This window comes from Brassica napus, chromosome A9 (assembly GCF_020379485.1).
Source record: "Brassica napus cultivar Da-Ae chromosome A9, Da-Ae, whole genome shotgun sequence".
Classification (NCBI taxonomy): Eukaryota; Viridiplantae; Streptophyta; class Magnoliopsida; order Brassicales; family Brassicaceae; genus Brassica; species Brassica napus.
This window is the reverse complement of record NC_063442.1, coordinates 10748260-10763831: the sequence shown is the minus strand read 5'-3', so window position 1 is coordinate 10763831 and position 15572 is coordinate 10748260. Positions and strand designations below refer to the sequence as shown.

General features: G+C 37.4%; 3 protein-coding genes across 4 annotated transcripts; 2 read left to right on the top strand and 1 right to left on the bottom strand.

Moving 5' to 3' along the window:
• Positions 1–395: 395 nt before the first annotated feature.
• LOC125577855 lies at positions 396–8488 on the top strand. Its single transcript, XM_048739876.1, has 4 exons — positions 396–2081; positions 2388–2474; positions 2581–2737; positions 8109–8488. The coding sequence occupies exons 1-4, from the start codon at positions 1991–1993 to the stop codon at positions 8110–8112; spliced, it is 339 nt and encodes a 112-aa protein (XP_048595833.1). The 5' UTR covers positions 396–1990; the 3' UTR covers positions 8113–8488.
• A 1276-nt stretch (positions 8489–9764) lies between these two features.
• On the top strand, positions 9765–13209 carry LOC106381968 (ubiquitin-like-specific protease 1D). Its single transcript, XM_013821908.3, has 14 exons — positions 9765–10209; positions 10357–10399; positions 10556–10671; positions 10758–11017; positions 11121–11169; positions 11309–11394; positions 11471–11500; positions 11644–11739; positions 11843–11930; positions 12034–12131; positions 12237–12359; positions 12465–12582; positions 12693–12800; positions 12877–13209. The coding sequence occupies exons 1-14, from the start codon at positions 9865–9867 to the stop codon at positions 13036–13038; spliced, it is 1722 nt and encodes a 573-aa protein (XP_013677362.1). The 5' UTR covers positions 9765–9864; the 3' UTR covers positions 13039–13209.
• Positions 13121–15291, bottom strand: LOC106381969 (dual-specificity RNA methyltransferase RlmN). Of its 2 annotated transcripts, none has more exons than XM_013821909.3 (9): positions 14997–15291; positions 14843–14913; positions 14655–14757; positions 14477–14574; positions 14251–14381; positions 14070–14178; positions 13808–13999; positions 13603–13739; positions 13121–13537 (listed from the first exon to the last, which is right to left on the bottom strand). In XM_013821909.3, the coding sequence occupies exons 1-9, from the start codon at positions 15247–15249 to the stop codon at positions 13249–13251; spliced, it is 1383 nt and encodes a 460-aa protein (XP_013677363.1). In that variant the 5' UTR covers positions 15250–15291; the 3' UTR covers positions 13121–13248. The 2 variants fall into 2 exon arrangements, with proteins under 2 accessions (XP_013677363.1, XP_013677364.1); XM_013821910.3 differs by having other exon boundaries at positions 14843–14910.
• Positions 15292–15572: the final 281 nt, after the last annotated feature.

The following is a 15572-nucleotide window of genomic DNA, read 5'->3' as shown; positions in this document are numbered from 1 at the left end:
TGTTCGCATCACGTTTTTTCTCAAACCCAATCAGTACCTCATTCTGATTTATTTGCATTCTTCAATCAAGCTGTGAATGCTGGTACGTGAGTAGCAATTCTCTGCTATGCCGAGATAAATATTTCACTTGCTTCTTTGTGATGCTCCAAAGACACAAGTAAACCTTACTTGTTCTTTACCCCCAATGCAGTTTGACGCTTCTGCATTTCCATTCAGTTATGAATGTCTTTCACTTGCTTAACTTCTCTGATATGATCAGAACTTCTTTAACCTCTAGTCAAACCATTTAATTCCTTTTACATAGATGCTCTTGAGACTATCCTTGTAGACCTTGCATCCAATCTCTTTCAGTTTCCTTTTCAAGAGAACACTGAACCATCCATTTGTCCTTATCTCATATATACTTACACCACCATCTCATTAGCATATGAGATATCTGCAGCTCTCCATTAGATGTCCTCACTATCATCAATCACCCCATCAGACCTTAGCAGCCTCCACTTTTACCTTCTAAAGAGATAACCAACATGTGACTGATCTTGTTTACATATTTTCCTGACCTTGGATCCATATTTTCCTCTCACATTTATCACCATGAAGTCATCCGAAACCAGTGACTCATTCCTCTATTAACTCTTTACCTCCGTGAGCTAATAATCTTTGATTCCATAAACGTATGAGTTCAGTACCCCATATTAAACCAAACTTATCATAAGTTTATTTGTGCTTCTTTTATCTGCAGAGACTCCACCTAAAGCTTGAATCATTAAAACTTCCATATTTTTCTCAAACTTAGCTCCACCTTGAGAGACAATCATCACTGTCTCATTTTACAATCATGGCATGTTGCTATATTAGGTGTCCTAGACCTCATGACACACATTCCTTATTATTTCAGCCACTGCAACAATTCCCTTATATAGGTGAAGATCCACCAAAACGCTTCCCTTTGCTTTCTTGTGCTACTCGGTTGAACCGGCTTTGATTGCTACGATCATTCCCCCTTTGAATGTATGCACCATTTTTCCTTCACATCATGCTATATATTGAGCTTCCATATTTGATCAACCTGTAAGCGTTTTTGTCTTGTCTCATACTAACACAATGTGTGATGCTGGTAATCCTGGAGACCCTGCAGAAGCTACTACATTTCTGACCCGCACTGCTCCACCAATCTCTGGTGTACATGCAAGTTTGCCTTTCTCAGACTTTACTGAAGTTCTCTGTCCATTAGCTCTTTGCTTGTAACTATTAAAAGAATGAAAGACTACTAAAAGAAATTTAGTATACAACTTTGTTGGTAAAAATATGCTAAGTAACACTATTGACCCAAAATGTTCATGAAAATTAAAAATGTAATTTTCTCAAAAAAAAAAAATTGCTGAAAATGTCAAAAACTTGCAAAAAGGTTTAAAAAAAAAAGAGAAGAAAAATATATATTTGGGAATGGTGAGACTCTGAAAAAAAAACACTGAGTGAAGATTCTGAACAAAAGATAATGTGCAATTAATAAAAAGAAAAAAAATAAACTCGGTTTGGGAATGACGAAGAGGAACATGAAGTAGAAGAAGATATGGCCAAAGTATGATGTACTGTTTTCATGGGTTTGCGAGTTATACTTTACAAAAAAAAATTACTCAGAGCTAGGCGGGCAAAGAAGAACGGATTTGCCCGCTTTCTAAACCGATACATACATACTGTCAATCTCGTTTGGAAAACGACAAGACAACATGTGATCATATCGCACGATTCTCTCGTATAGCTTGTAGAAGACTAAAATATAACTTGTAATACTTTGAACTGACACAGTAGCTGAAATAGCAAAATACTATAATCTATTAAGTATTAACTAAACATATCAGGCAGGACATGTGGCTTGTGGCATGTGGGTAGACAGAGACACACTTAAACAATATGTATTACAGACTTACGTGTTTGTGGAACCAAAGACAATTAGTTTCATCGTTTGAAGATCTTCGAGTGCTATTCTATGGCGATCTCTCTCGTTCATCCTATGTTTCTTCTGATCCTATCACTTTTCTTCTTACCTACTTTGTTGGCCATCCCTTTCGACGACTGCGGTTTGCTCCTTATAACATTGTTCTATGTCTTGTTACGTTATTTAAAGAACTTTTTAACACTCTCATTTTGACCTGGTTCATGGAAACTAAGTCAATAGGATTGTACAGTACAAAAATAATTGGTTTGTTTCGGAATTCAAGGTTTTAGGATTGGCCCCATATTTAAAGGCAAACAACTGAATCTGGATCTATCACAGTCTCTCCTGTATATTTGACTCTATATATCTCAATGTATTCGGTGTGTCCTTTTTGTTTATTATGAATCTTGTACTCTTCACAGCTGGCATTAATCACTGACTGTTGTAGGCTTTGAAAGTTATCCAATCAAAGTCACTGGTGTGGAGCTTTTTGAGGAGCAGTACAAAGCAAGCTTTAACATAACCGTTTCCACAAGTATCGGATTAATTCCTTTCATAATTTGCTTAACTTTTATTCAAGTTGTCACTCTTGTTTAGATTTTCAGTAACTTTCTTGATGAAACCTTTTTTTTGGGGAACAGATAAAGTAATCACTGGAGGAATCGTGCATTTGCAAGTCCAATATGGCTACAAGACTATCATGGACCACACATACAAGCTCAGTGAACTGATCACTTGTCCTGTTCACCTGGTGCTGTTGTGCTTTCTTTTCGCAAACAATTTCCTTACGCAAAAGAAGTAAGTTAATCTTACATTTTATTTAGATAGTAAAAACGTCTTTGCTTTTTGAAGAATTAATTCAATCTCAATCACTAAAAGATTCTGTTTCCTAGAGACGTTTTCTTTGATGGTTCCATAATCAGCTTCCTACTGAACGTTTGTTGGATAAGCTTGAAGATTACTTAGATCACAAGTTATGTTTATCCTAATGAGTTTAGGAAATATTGTGTTGTGTTTATCCTAATGAGTTTAGGATAATTAAAGTGTTATATAAGGAGATATCAGCTTGTGATATAACTTAAGAGTTTATGAGTTTGAGAGCTTAAGGTTTCGAGTGAGTTTCCTTAAGAGTGATTTATAAAGAGTGTTCTTATCTTTGAGTTGATACAAAAGGGTTCGAGTTAATCAAAGCTACACGTGGTATCAGAGCTACGATCAATCATGAGTGATATCGTTACTATAACCGGGAAGATGAAAGAAGGCGGAGGACCGTCATCTATTAAGTGTCCAATGCTGAGTGCAACAAATTATACTGTGTGGGCGTTAAGGATGAAGATTACTTTACGTGTTCACAAAGTTTGGGAAGCCGTAGAAACTGAGATGAATGACAACGAGAAGAATGATATGGCCCTGGCCTTGCTGTTTCAATCAATACCGGAGAATCTTACCTTGCAAGTAGGAGAACTAGAAACAGCTAAACAGGTTTGGGAAGCAATTAAAACTCGTCATGTCGGAGCAGAACGAGTAAGAGAGGCAAGATTACAAACCCTAATGACAGAATTTGAGCGGTTAAAGATGAAAGATAGCGAGAGTATTGATGACTTCGGAGGGAAGTTATCCGAGCTAGCCTCAAAATCGGCTGCTCTTGGTTCCACCATTGAAGAAACAAAGCTTGTCAAGAAATTTCTTTGTAGCCTTCCTCGAAAGAAGTATATACAAATTGTTGCTTCTCTCGAGCAGGTACTTGACCGTAATACTACAAGTTTTGAAGACATAATGGGGCGTTTAAAAGCATATGAAGAACGGATTTGTGAAGAAGAAGAGACGGAGGAAGATCAGGGAAAGCTAATGTACTCAAATACAGAAAGCCGTTCCCAACAAGATCAACCTACTCGAGGATATGAGCAAAATCGTGATTACAACAGCGACTACTATAGAAACAGAGGTCGTGGTGGTCGTTATAACAGAGGAAGAGGACGAGGACGTTATAATGGAGGACGAGGAGATTACAATAATGGAGGAAGAGGAGATTACAATAATGGAGGAAGAGATTCATACGCAGGAAGAGACGCATCTCGCATCACCTGTTACCGTTGTGACAAAGTAGGTCACTTCGTTGCTAACTGTCCAGAGCTGAAACTTAAACTACAAGAAGCTCAAGAAACTGACAACACCGAGACACAAGAGGCAGATGAGCTTATGATGCATGAAGTTGTGTTTTTAAACGAGAAAAATTTCGTGCCAGAGAAATATGAGACTAACAGTGGAGATGATAACACATGGTACCTCGACAACGGAGCTAGTAACCACATGACCGGAGATCAAAGGTACTTCTCAAAACTCGACACCACAATTACTGGAAAGGTTCGATTTGGAGATGATTCCAGGATAGATATCAGAGGGAAAGGTACAGTTTCTTTTACTGACATGAATGGAGATTCTCGAAAGATGACAGACGTCTATTTTATTCCTGACCTCAAAAGCAATATTATAAGCTTGGGTCAAGCTACTGAGGCAGGATGTGATATAAGAATGAGAGGAGAGACACTCACGATGCGTGATCCACACGGCAAACTACTCGTAACAGCCATGAGATCAAAGAACAGATTATACAAAGTAAAGATGGGTCTAAAATCAACATCACGTCTCTATCTCACAGCAGGCAGCGAATCATGCAAGTGGCATGCCCGTTTAGGACACGTAAACTACGAGACTATACGAAGTATGATACGGAAGGAATTAGTTTTTGGCTTACCGACTGTTAACATTGAGAAAGAAGTATGTGGATCGTGTCTCCTTGGGAAACAGAGCCGCCAAGCCTTCCCACAAGCAACATCATATCGAGCTAGTAAGGTACTAGAGCTACTCCATGGGGATTTGTGTGGACCAATAACACCTAGCACACAAGCTGGCAAGAGATATATATTTGTCGTGATAGATGATCACAGTAGATACATGTGGACAGCACTTTTGAGGGAAAAATCAGAAGCGTTTGAGAAATTTAAATCGCTAAGGAGCATTGTTGAGCAAGAGACAAAGCAGAAGATACAAACCTTGAGGACTGATAGAGGAGGGGAATTCATATCACAAGAGTTTAACTCCTACTGTGATAGAGCAAAAATAAAACGGCAACTCACCGCACCATACACACCACAACAAAACGGTGTGGTGGAGCGTAGGAACCGGACAATGATGGAGATGGCAAGGAGTATTATGAAGCACATGAGTCTACCGTGCTTCCTGTGGGGAGAAACTATACGTCACGTTACTTACTTGCTCAACAGGTTAGCAACAAGATCGCTAAATGATAAGACACCATACGAGTTATTTCGAGGAAAGAAACCCAATGTAAGTCACCTGCGAGTCTTTGGTTGTATTGGATATGCAAAAATAGTAGGCATACATCTGAAGAAACTAGACGATAGATCACGAATGCTGGTTCACTTGGGAACAGAACCAGGGTCCAAAGCATACAGGCTGTATGATCCACACACAAAGCGAGTAGTTGTAAGTAGAGATGTTGTGTTTGATGAATCAAAAGGCTGGGAATGGAACAAGCTAAGTGTTGAGACACGCAATAACGAAAGTTTTGAGATACAAGTTGGGAGATTTGGAAACCATGGATTAAGTAGGGTGGAAGAAACAGAACACACGAGTAGAGATGATCAAAGAGAGATTGAAGAAGTTAAAGAAGAGACTGAAACAGAGCAGCTTGAAGAAGAAGAAACAGACATACAACCTAAAAGTCTCAGAAGGTCCGAAAGACAAACAACAAAACCGAAGTATCTTGATGACTACATCCTTCTAGCCGAAGAATTAGGAGAAGAAGTGTTGATGTATCTCAATGATGAGCCTAGAAACTTCGGAGAAGCAAAAGAATCAAGGTATTGGACGAGGGCTTGCGAAGAAGAAATAGATTCCATCATAAAAAATAAAACATGGGTCTTAGTAGACTTACCGTATGGAGCTAAACCTATTGGTTTGAAGTGGGTGTTCAAGCTAAAACGTAACTCTGATGGGAGTATCAGTAAACACAAAGCTCGACTTGTTGCCAAGGGGTATGTGCAACGCCATGGAATCGATTTCGACGAAGTGTTCGCACCAGTGGCAAGGATCGAAACCATACGTCTTCTGGTAAGTCTTGCTGCAGCAAATGGATGGGAAGTGCATCATCTTGATGTAAAAACAGCATTCCTCCATGGTGAGCTAAAGGAGACTGTCTACGTTTTGCAACCAGAAGGCTTTGAGAAGAAAGGAAGTGAAGGAAAGGTATATAAACTAAACAAAGCTTTGTACGGGCTGAGACAAGCCCCAAGAGCATGGAACCACAAGCTGAATCAGATTCTATATGAGCTTCAGTTCGTCAAGTGTGCTAAAGAACCATCAGTATACCGCAAAGTTGTGAACGGAGAGCTACTTGTGGTTGCAGTATACGTCGATGACTTGTTCGTCACCGGAACAAACAAGAGAAACATTGTTGAGTTCAAAGAAAACATGTCAAGCAAATTTGAGATGAGTGACTTAGGCACATTATCATACTATCTCGGGATAGAGGTGTGTCAACATGAAGAAGGTATTACTCTAAATCAAAGGAGCTACGCGTCTAAGATCTTAGAGAATGCGGGGATGATCAAAAGTAATCCGATACAAACGCCAATGGAGCTAGGCTTGAAGCTATCAAAGGCAGAAAATGAGAGAGAGGTTGACGCAACAATATATCGAAAGAACATCGGGTGTTTGCGGTATCTTCTACACACAAGACCTGATCTATCATACAGCGTTGGAGTGCTCAGTCGTTTTATGCAGAGCCCAAGGGAGTCACACGGTGTTGCTATGAAACAGGTATTGAGATATCTGCGAGGAAGCATTGTGTATGGACTTATGTTCAAGCGGTCTACATCGAAGATACCAAGACTGATTGGATACAGTGACAGTAGCTACATAGTTGATCAGGATGATGGAAGGAGCATAACTGGTCATATGTTTTTCATCAATGATAGTCCAATATCCTGGTGTTCTCAGAAGCAAGAAGTAGTGGCATTATCAAGTTGTGAAGCAGAATTCATGGCGGGAACTGAGGCTGCACGTCAAGCCATATGGCTACAAGAGTTGTTGAGTGAGATAACCGGCCAGGAAAGCGAGAAGGTGGTGATTCGTATTGACAATCAGTCTGCCATTGCTTTAACAAAAAATCCGGTGTTTCATGGGAAGAGTAAGCATATACACAGGAGGTACCACTTTATTAGAGAATGTGTTGAGAATGGACAGATTGAAGTTGAGTATGTTCAAGGTGATAAACAAAAGGCTGATATCTTGACTAAGGCCTTGGGAAAAATCAGATTCCAAGAAATGAGAAGCTATATTGGAATTAAGGAGAATTTCAAGCTTAAAGGGGAGAATGTTGGATAAGCTTGAAGATTACTTAGATCACAAGTTATGTTTATCCTAATGAGTTTAGGAAATATTGTGTTGTGTTTATCCTAATGAGTTTAGGATAATTAAAGTGTTATATAAGGAGATATCAGCTTGTGATATAACTTAAGAGTTTATGAGTTTGAGAGCTTAAGGTTTTGAGTGAGTTTCCTTAAGAGTGATTTATAAAGAGTGTTCTTATCTTTGAGTTGATACAAAAGGGTTCGAGTTAATCAAAGCTACAACGTTCAGCTTAGTTTACACAGTTGCTGGACTGGAGTCATTAGTAATAACTATGATGGTGGTAGACTTTTGGAGTTCCCTAATCTGATCTCCATGGTTTGATCCGATATTCTATTAGGAATCTCCTAACATCTTCATTCCCAGCTTACATTTTTCACAGCAACAATAACTTTACCAGGATAATAAAACAGATAGATTACACCAGAATGAGTTGGCACCAGTGTCGGCTCTATGGCTGTGCACACAGTAAAAAAAAGCATGTGTTATGGGATGGGAGTTTGAATTCTAACAATGCTCATTGCTCAATTTATCTGATGCTGAACTTGCGAAAACTCCTTATATATACTTTTTAAAAGAAAATTGGTTAAAACTTTGCTTCAACCCTAGTAACATGTCATATGTTGGTAATTATTTATTCGTCTACACTAGTTTGTGTTTAGCTATTGTCTTCTTCCTGGAACCAAACTTGGTTGGTGTCTGACGATTTTTGTTTTCTGTTTACTTTACCTTGTAGTTGATGACGCCCATGATTTACTTAAACCTTATTGAGGAGCCTCATGAAGACGAAATTATGTGTCTCGTCTTCTGCTACGATACTTCAAGTAGCGGTGTGGTTTTTGCTTAGTCAAGTTCCGGCCGGGGAAAAAATGTGTGTTCTCAATTCTCTACATGACTCTGAATTCTTACTACTAGCTAGTACAGAACCAGCATTCTCTATGTTGTTATCCAAGAAATAAGAAAGGGTGTATATACCCTTAACTGATTTTCAAAACTTTCAACTTTGGTCTAGTTTAATTTCGTTGATAGATGTAAATTAACCCTCGTAATCTTCTCTATTAAAAGATAAGTACCATTTTTATCTACCATAAAAAAGTCAAACTAGTCTTATTAGATCAATTTCATTAATTACATTTATTTAATTATTTACATTAATCTATTAAATATATAAAATATTAATAATAAATCAATTTTAACTGTAAATTTAAATTTTATGTTTAGTTATAACAAATGTTGAGAAAAAAATCTAACCAAATCTTTCTAAAAATTTAAAATATTTTATTTAAATTAATACCATTGATTAATTTCGTAATTAATAATATATACTATTATACATTAATTTAAATAAGATTTTATCATAAAACAAAATAAAATAAAAGTGTATGCTATTTTTCAAATTTTATAATTATATTCTATGTATTCTTTATTAAAAGAAATACCATAAAAATTCATACTAGGTCTATTTCATCAATTACATCTATTTGATTATTTAAGTTAATATATTTAATATATATTATTTCTAAAATATCTTATAAATTATATAGATATTAATAAATAAATTTTAACTGTAAATTTAAATTTTATTTTTACTTATAATAAAATATGTTGAAAAAAATCTAACAAAATCTTGATAAAATTCTAAAATATTTTTAAATTAATGCAGCGATTGATTTCATAATTAATAATATAGTATTATTATAATCTATTTACTTATAAAATCCCATAATATACTAAAATAAATAACATTAAAATATACATTATGCTAAGAAAATATCAGTTCTATAGTAACTAAATAAAATTTTAAAATGTGTTGTACTCAGTCTGTAAAAATTAGAAAAAAACAAAGGAGATTCTCAATTTGTTTATTTCATACTATGAATTTATTTTACCAAACTCTAAAATATATTAATATATAATAACAATTAATAATAAAGTAAAATGTATAAAATAAATCATTATACATTAATAATATCAAATAAGAAACATAACCAGTAATATTATAGATTTACACAATATATAACACTAAAATGTAAATTATATCTTTGAAAGTTTTACGATGGTATCTGTTATATATTTATAAAATAAAAATCAACCCGCACATTCGTGCAGGTGAAAAATTTAGTAAGCTACTTAAAATCTAGACAGTTGCTTAGCCTTACTTTAAGAGTGTGGTTGGGTTTGGTGGCAGATCATTTCTGTGGCAGATCATTTAGTTAGTTTTTTTTTTTGTTACCTTAAAGCTATTCAAGGATATTATAGGAATTTTGCAGACATGTTTGTTGGTAAAAATATGCCAAGTAACACAAATGATCTAAAATGTAAATTTTCATGAAATAATTGCTCTAATGTCAAAATGCCAAATACTTTTTTTTTTAAAGTGAAAAAAAAATTATTTGGGAATGGTGAGAGGCCGGAAAAAGAAAACTGAGTGAAGATTCTGAACCAAAGACAATGTGCGATTAAATAAAAGAAAAAAAAAACTCGGTTTGGGAATGACGAAGGGGAAGCATGAAGTAGAAAAAGAGTCGGATTCTTCAGACAAGAAAGCTTTTACGATTGACTGGAACTCGGTGCTGGAAGACGACGCCGGCGGCGGCGGAAAAGAGCATCAAGTACCGGAGTTGGTGATTGTCAACACCCAAAATCCTCTCCCCGGCGATCAGATGGACTGCCACCGAAACCTAACCGATCACGCGCTAGACGAGCTGCTGGAGCGTAACAAATCGCACCTTGTCAAATTAGGTCCGGGTCTACCCGACAATGGTGAGAAGATCCGTCTCAATATCGCTAGCCTCGAAGCCGAGAAGCAACGCAGGGTTTTACATCGCTCCAATATGGTTCGCATTCTCACTACAACTAGTTTGATTTCTTTTTTCTTGTCTTGTCTTTTTTTTTTGGATCCTTGTCGATGTTGGGGTCTGGCCAAAACTTTATCTTTTTATTGTTAGAGATGGTTATGTTATATGAGTCTTTGACTTTTGCAGGATGCGGACAGAAGTTCGAAGCTCATGCATGCGAGTACCTCAGGTATCTTGTTCCATCTTTAGACAATGTTAGAGATGGTTAAGCTCAAGTAACTATTAGGACCCTTTCTTGGGACTGTTACCTTCTCACTAGTGAAGCTCAAAGTTTTATTCTTTATGGTTTTTGGAGGATTGATCTCCCAGTTTGGGTTTCACATAGGTTCAGATGTGTTTACGCGAGGGAATGCAGCTTCAACAGAAGCCTCTAGACAAACGAATACGGACTCGAAAGAAGTCTCACGGTCTACATTTGCTGCTGTTTTCAGTAAACCCAAAGTATGGAGATTCTTCACTATTATGCTATTTACACTGTTTTTGATGGCTACTTCATGATGCAACTTTGTGATATATGTGTTCAACAGCCGGATAATACTCAGTCAACGAAAGCGTTTTGTAAAGAACTAGAAGATTTGGGGTGTGCAAGTGTGAAACCCAAGGCTGAGAAAAAGATCGTGACAAGGCAGAAGAATGAATGGCGGATTTTGTCAAAGGCAGTGGAAGAAAAGCAGACAGGGAATCACAAATCCAAGGGATCTTATGGGAGGAAAAAGTACAAGGAGTCTTGCACTTACTCCCTTCTTGATGATGATGATGACGACTCCAATGGACATGAAACTCCTAAGTATGTTTCTTTTCTCCTTTTTCCAACTGGTTTTTGATACTAGTGTGTGTTGATGCTTGGATTCCAATGGTTGTGTATTCCTCTTAACTTCTTTCTCTTGCAGGGAGTGGTCTTGGGAAGAATATCCATCACAGAGTTCAAAGCGCCGTAAGGTATTTATTGCTTACTGCTCGCATCATATATTGCATTTTTGTGCGCAATAATTATAGCCCTCAAGAAATATACTCCAGCATTGCTACTTGTCTGTGCTTCCAACCTACTGATAACATTCTCTGAAAAAAAAAACTGTAGAAAGCAGATGATTCAGTGATTAACATAGACGAAGAAGAACCTCAGCCTTCAACGGTGGCAGATCAAACAGTTGAACTGCCTGAAGGGTAAACCTTCTCTGTTTATCTTCATTAAGTTTCAGTTTCAGCTTTAACATAATCTAGTATTTGATGAACCATGCAGCTTACAGGAAGATATATGCTACCCATCAAGGTAATTTTTTCTCAAGATTGATTCTTTTTTCTTTTTAATGAATTCAAGATTGATTCTTTACTTACCATAACTCTCGATGATGTTTCTCTTCACTTCATCACTCTCGATAATGATTCTTCTCTTGACTTCATCTGGTGATCCAGTGATGATCCACACTTTGTTCAAGTTTGTCTTAAAGATCTTGAATGCCTTGCACCTCAAGAATTTCTAAACTCTCCAGTCATGAATTTCTACATCAGGTGTCACTTGTATTGTACTTGCAATCATTTTTCATATAATAAGTGTATAACGAGTTTATGCAAAAAAAGTTAATGTTTGCACGGTCCCTTTTTCTTTGGGTAGGTTCTTGCAGGAGCAGCAGGTATCTAACTATTGTCACTTCTTTAACACCTATTTCTACAAGAAGCTCAGTGACGCTGTTACAAACAAGGTGATCAATGGTTGTCTAGTGCACTGTGTTCTGTTTGAAGGATCCACAGTTTAATCTCTTGTTACATTTTTAAATCATTGACTTTTTCATTTCAATAAAATAGGGAAATGACAAGGCTGCCTCTTTTCTGAAGCTCAGGCGGTGGTGGAAGGGTATTGATTTATTCCGTAAGGCATATATATTTATACCAATACATGAGGAGTAAGTTTTACAACTTGATGAAAACAAAATCAAAATCTTTAGACTGTTTTTTATAAAATTTCAGTTAATCTATGTATTCACCATGATTCTTATACCATGTCTCAGTGTCCATTGGAGCCTTATAATAGTTTGCATTCCTGACAAGGAAGATGAATCCGGATTGACCATACTTCACCTTGATTCATTAGGAGTTCATCCGAAAAGATCAATTGTTGAGAATGTAAAAAGGTATGGAACCCACCAGGAGCTTTATCTTTTCACATGTTTGTCGTTTTTATGCATATGTAGTTTCAGTACGTTAATGGAGAGGCATATATGTCAAACATTGTGCAGGTTTCTAAAAGATGAATGGAACTTTTTGAATCAGGATGATGATTATTCATCAAATCTACCTATCTCAGAGAAACTATGGAGAAACCTCCCGCGCAGGATTAACGAAGCTGATATTAAGGTCAGGTCTTTTACCTTTAATTGTCCCATCTTTCCTTGTGAAAATTTGACTAATTAAACAGCAAGAGGATCATATCAATACATCTTTAAGGTATTCTCTTTGTGCAACAGGTTCCACAACAGAAGAATGATTTTGACTGTGGTCCGTTTGTTCTCTTCTTCATCAAGCGGTTCATTGAAGAGGCTCCTCAAAGGCTGAAAAGGAAAGACCTTGGAATGGTGAGTGGTCTCACGCTCTATTCCTAGTACCAAATCATTTAGCCTTGTATTAACTTGTGTGCTTCGATTCATTCAGTTCGACAAGAAGTGGTTCAAACCTGACGAAGCCTCTGCTCTGAGAACCGAAATCCGAAACACACTCATCAATCTTTTCTGTGTCAGTGACCAGACTGATCGCCACAACGACCCATCTGATGACAATGGAGCATCCAAGTCAAGAGATAGCTCACCGCTCTAACAGAGTTTTAATTTTGTTTGTATAGGCGATCTCATCACTGTAGTTCCTTACTTTTCTGGAAGTTAATATTGTTAAAAACGTCTGAAGAAAAAAAAATTTAAAATTGATATTTAAAATTGTTAAAGAACCTCTGAAGAAAACTTGTTGAAATCTAATCAATGTTATTTCACACCATGGAGAGTACATCTTTTGCTCTAATCTTCTGACTGATCAAACAGATGCTTTTAGAGCGGTGCGGAACTGCTCAGGCACCCTCATCACTGGTGCTTGAATAGCACCAAGCATGCCAAGCTGCCCGCACGCTGCCATTTGATCGTTGCCTCGGCTAAACCGCATTAAAACAGTGCAGCCTCCTTCAGCCAGAACATTACGGAACTTGATCATCTTGTCTTCATCGGTCTGTATGAACTGAGAACCACTATGTGGGTTGAACTGAATAAGGTTAATCTTGCATGGGATTCCCTGCACAAGCTCCACTAGCCTCTTTGCATCTTCCATGCTGCAACAATTAGAGAGCTTCTAGTTCATGATGGTTTCAGAATTAAAGCTCAACAAGGATGTTACCTGTCATTCACTCCAGCGAGCATCACGTATTCGAACAACACTTTGTACTTGTGCCTTGAACTGAGTTCTTCTCTGAGCGTCTCAAGGAGCAAAGATAACTTGTATTTCCTGTTGATCGGCATAATCCAGTTTCTAACCTGCAAGGTTCAATTTCAATGAGGTAAGATCATAGATCAGGCAATGATGACAAAAGTTGAAGAAAAACCTCATCGGTTGTTGCATTAAGACTGACTGCCAAAGCGCAATTACATTCACGAAGGAAACGCTTTAGCTGAGGAACAAGGCCACTGGTGGAGACTGTGACCTTGCGTGGACTAAAGTGAAGTCCATTCTCATCTACCATTATGTTTGCAGCTTTGATGACATTGTCAATATTGTGAAATGGCTCTCCCATTCCCTAAAAAGCACACATACCATAAGAAACTGAAGACCTTAACTGCGAGACAAGTGTGTGGTTTCATGCATACCATAAACACAACATTTGTTATTGACCCAACTTCATGGGAAAGCAACCGCCTTGCGTAAACAGCCTGCTCAACTATCTCAGCAGCAGTGAGATTTCTTTTCAAACCCATCCTGCGAAAAAGCAGAAAAGCTAGAAACATTACACCAGGATCTAAAGCCGAGTAAGCAGTTCTGGCTATTTACCTGCCGGTGTAGCAGAACTGACAATTCATGGCACAACCCACTTGGCTCGAAACACAAACAGTTGTCCTGCCACGATCACAAGGTATAACAACTGTCTCGATCACAAGCCCATCATCCAACGTGAACAGAATCTGCAACATCCTGCGAGCTATGAATCAATCCCCACAAGCTCACTGAGATATAACAATCAGTAATTCGAAATACTTGTTTTCAACCATTTATTCACCTTCCTAGTTCCATCTGAAGCCGAACGAACATCCTTGAAAGATAATGCCCCAAACTCGGCATGCTCACTAATCATTCTCTTGAAATCTTTGTTCAGGCCTATAAGAATGGGAATGAATCAGCATTGCTGAAACAACAAAACCCTATCTGAGCAGAGACATAACAGTAGACGACAAAACCTTCAAGCTGATCAACATTTTCTGCCCATATGTTATCCTTGTAAAGTCTCTTCCACAGCATCATAGCTTGTCCGGGTCGAAACCCATGCGATTCAACCCATTCCTACAAGTAGAAATTTACTCAATTCCAAATTCAAAGAACATGTAAATTTTGTTCGAACTCAAACAAATTAGATGAAGAAACGTACTTGGAGCGAAGCGTAGCTCATACCCTTCAAGATCACCTTCTTCTTATCATCTCTCATTGCTACAGAACCTACTAATCATCGAAAGTTACTACATTTCTCAGCGAAATCAACCCAAAATCCGGATTCGAACAAGCCCATGAATCAAAGTACTCACCTTTAGTTGATGGGAACTCGTCGAGTGCGGGAAGATAAGCTGCCGAAGAAGAGAAACATGACAAGGAGGAGAGGAGGCTTCGGGATTTGAGGAAACGAATGGAATTGGTAAGGCCGTGATTGCGGAGGGGCGAGGGTAAGGTCAGGTTTCTAGCGAAAGACGCCGTCGAAGAGATTAGCGTCGGAGTGACGACGGCGGAATTAGTGACGGTGATGATTCCCAGCCGCCTCATTGTCGTCGACAGACTAACCATTATCTCCTTTTCCTTTTTAACTCAACTCCTTCTATTTTTTTTTTTTTAAACATAAATCCTTCTATTTATTACTATTTAATTTAGTGAAATTCAGTAAATTATCTCCTTTTGATTCAGCAATAATTTTAAATTATATAATATTTTAAAAAAATACTTACCAATAGAAATTTTAATTTAAGTAAAATAAATTAAGATAAATAATTTGTTTTTTTTTGACTAAAAATAAATTGAGTATTTTAATCAAAAATACTCAATTTAATTTAGAGAAAAAGACTAAAATAGCACTAAATCAAGTTTTTGCTCCCAAACTAGCACTCAAGGCC

Bases quoted from the DNA above. Each gene is read 5' to 3' on its own strand.
- LOC125577855 (XM_048739876.1), top strand. From the start codon at position 1,991: ATGGCGATCTCTCTCGTTCATCCTATGTTTCTTCTGATCCTATCACTT. The intron at 2,082-2,387 runs GTTTGCTCCTTA...TGACTGTTGTAG, and splicing joins CATCCCTTTCGACGACTGCG to GCTTTGAAAGTTATCCAATC. The intron at 2,475-2,580 runs GTATCGGATTAA...TTTGGGGAACAG, and splicing joins TAACATAACCGTTTCCACAA to ATAAAGTAATCACTGGAGGA.
- LOC106381968 (XM_013821908.3), top strand. From the start codon at position 9,865: ATGACGAAGGGGAAGCATGAAGTAGAAAAAGAGTCGGATTCTTCAGAC. The intron at 10,210-10,356 runs GTTCGCATTCTC...TGACTTTTGCAG, and splicing joins TTTTACATCGCTCCAATATG to GATGCGGACAGAAGTTCGAA. The intron at 11,931-12,033 runs GTGATCAATGGT...TCAATAAAATAG, and splicing joins GTGACGCTGTTACAAACAAG to GGAAATGACAAGGCTGCCTC.
- LOC106381969 (XM_013821909.3), bottom strand. From the start codon at position 15,249: ATGGTTAGTCTGTCGACGACAATGAGGCGGCTGGGAATCATCACCGTC. The intron at 14,758-14,842 runs GTACGTTTCTTC...TTCTACTTGTAG, and splicing joins TGAGCTACGCTTCGCTCCAA to GAATGGGTTGAATCGCATGG. The intron at 13,538-13,602 runs GTAACATCCTTG...TAATTGTTGCAG, and splicing joins CTCGCTGGAGTGAATGACAG to CATGGAAGATGCAAAGAGGC.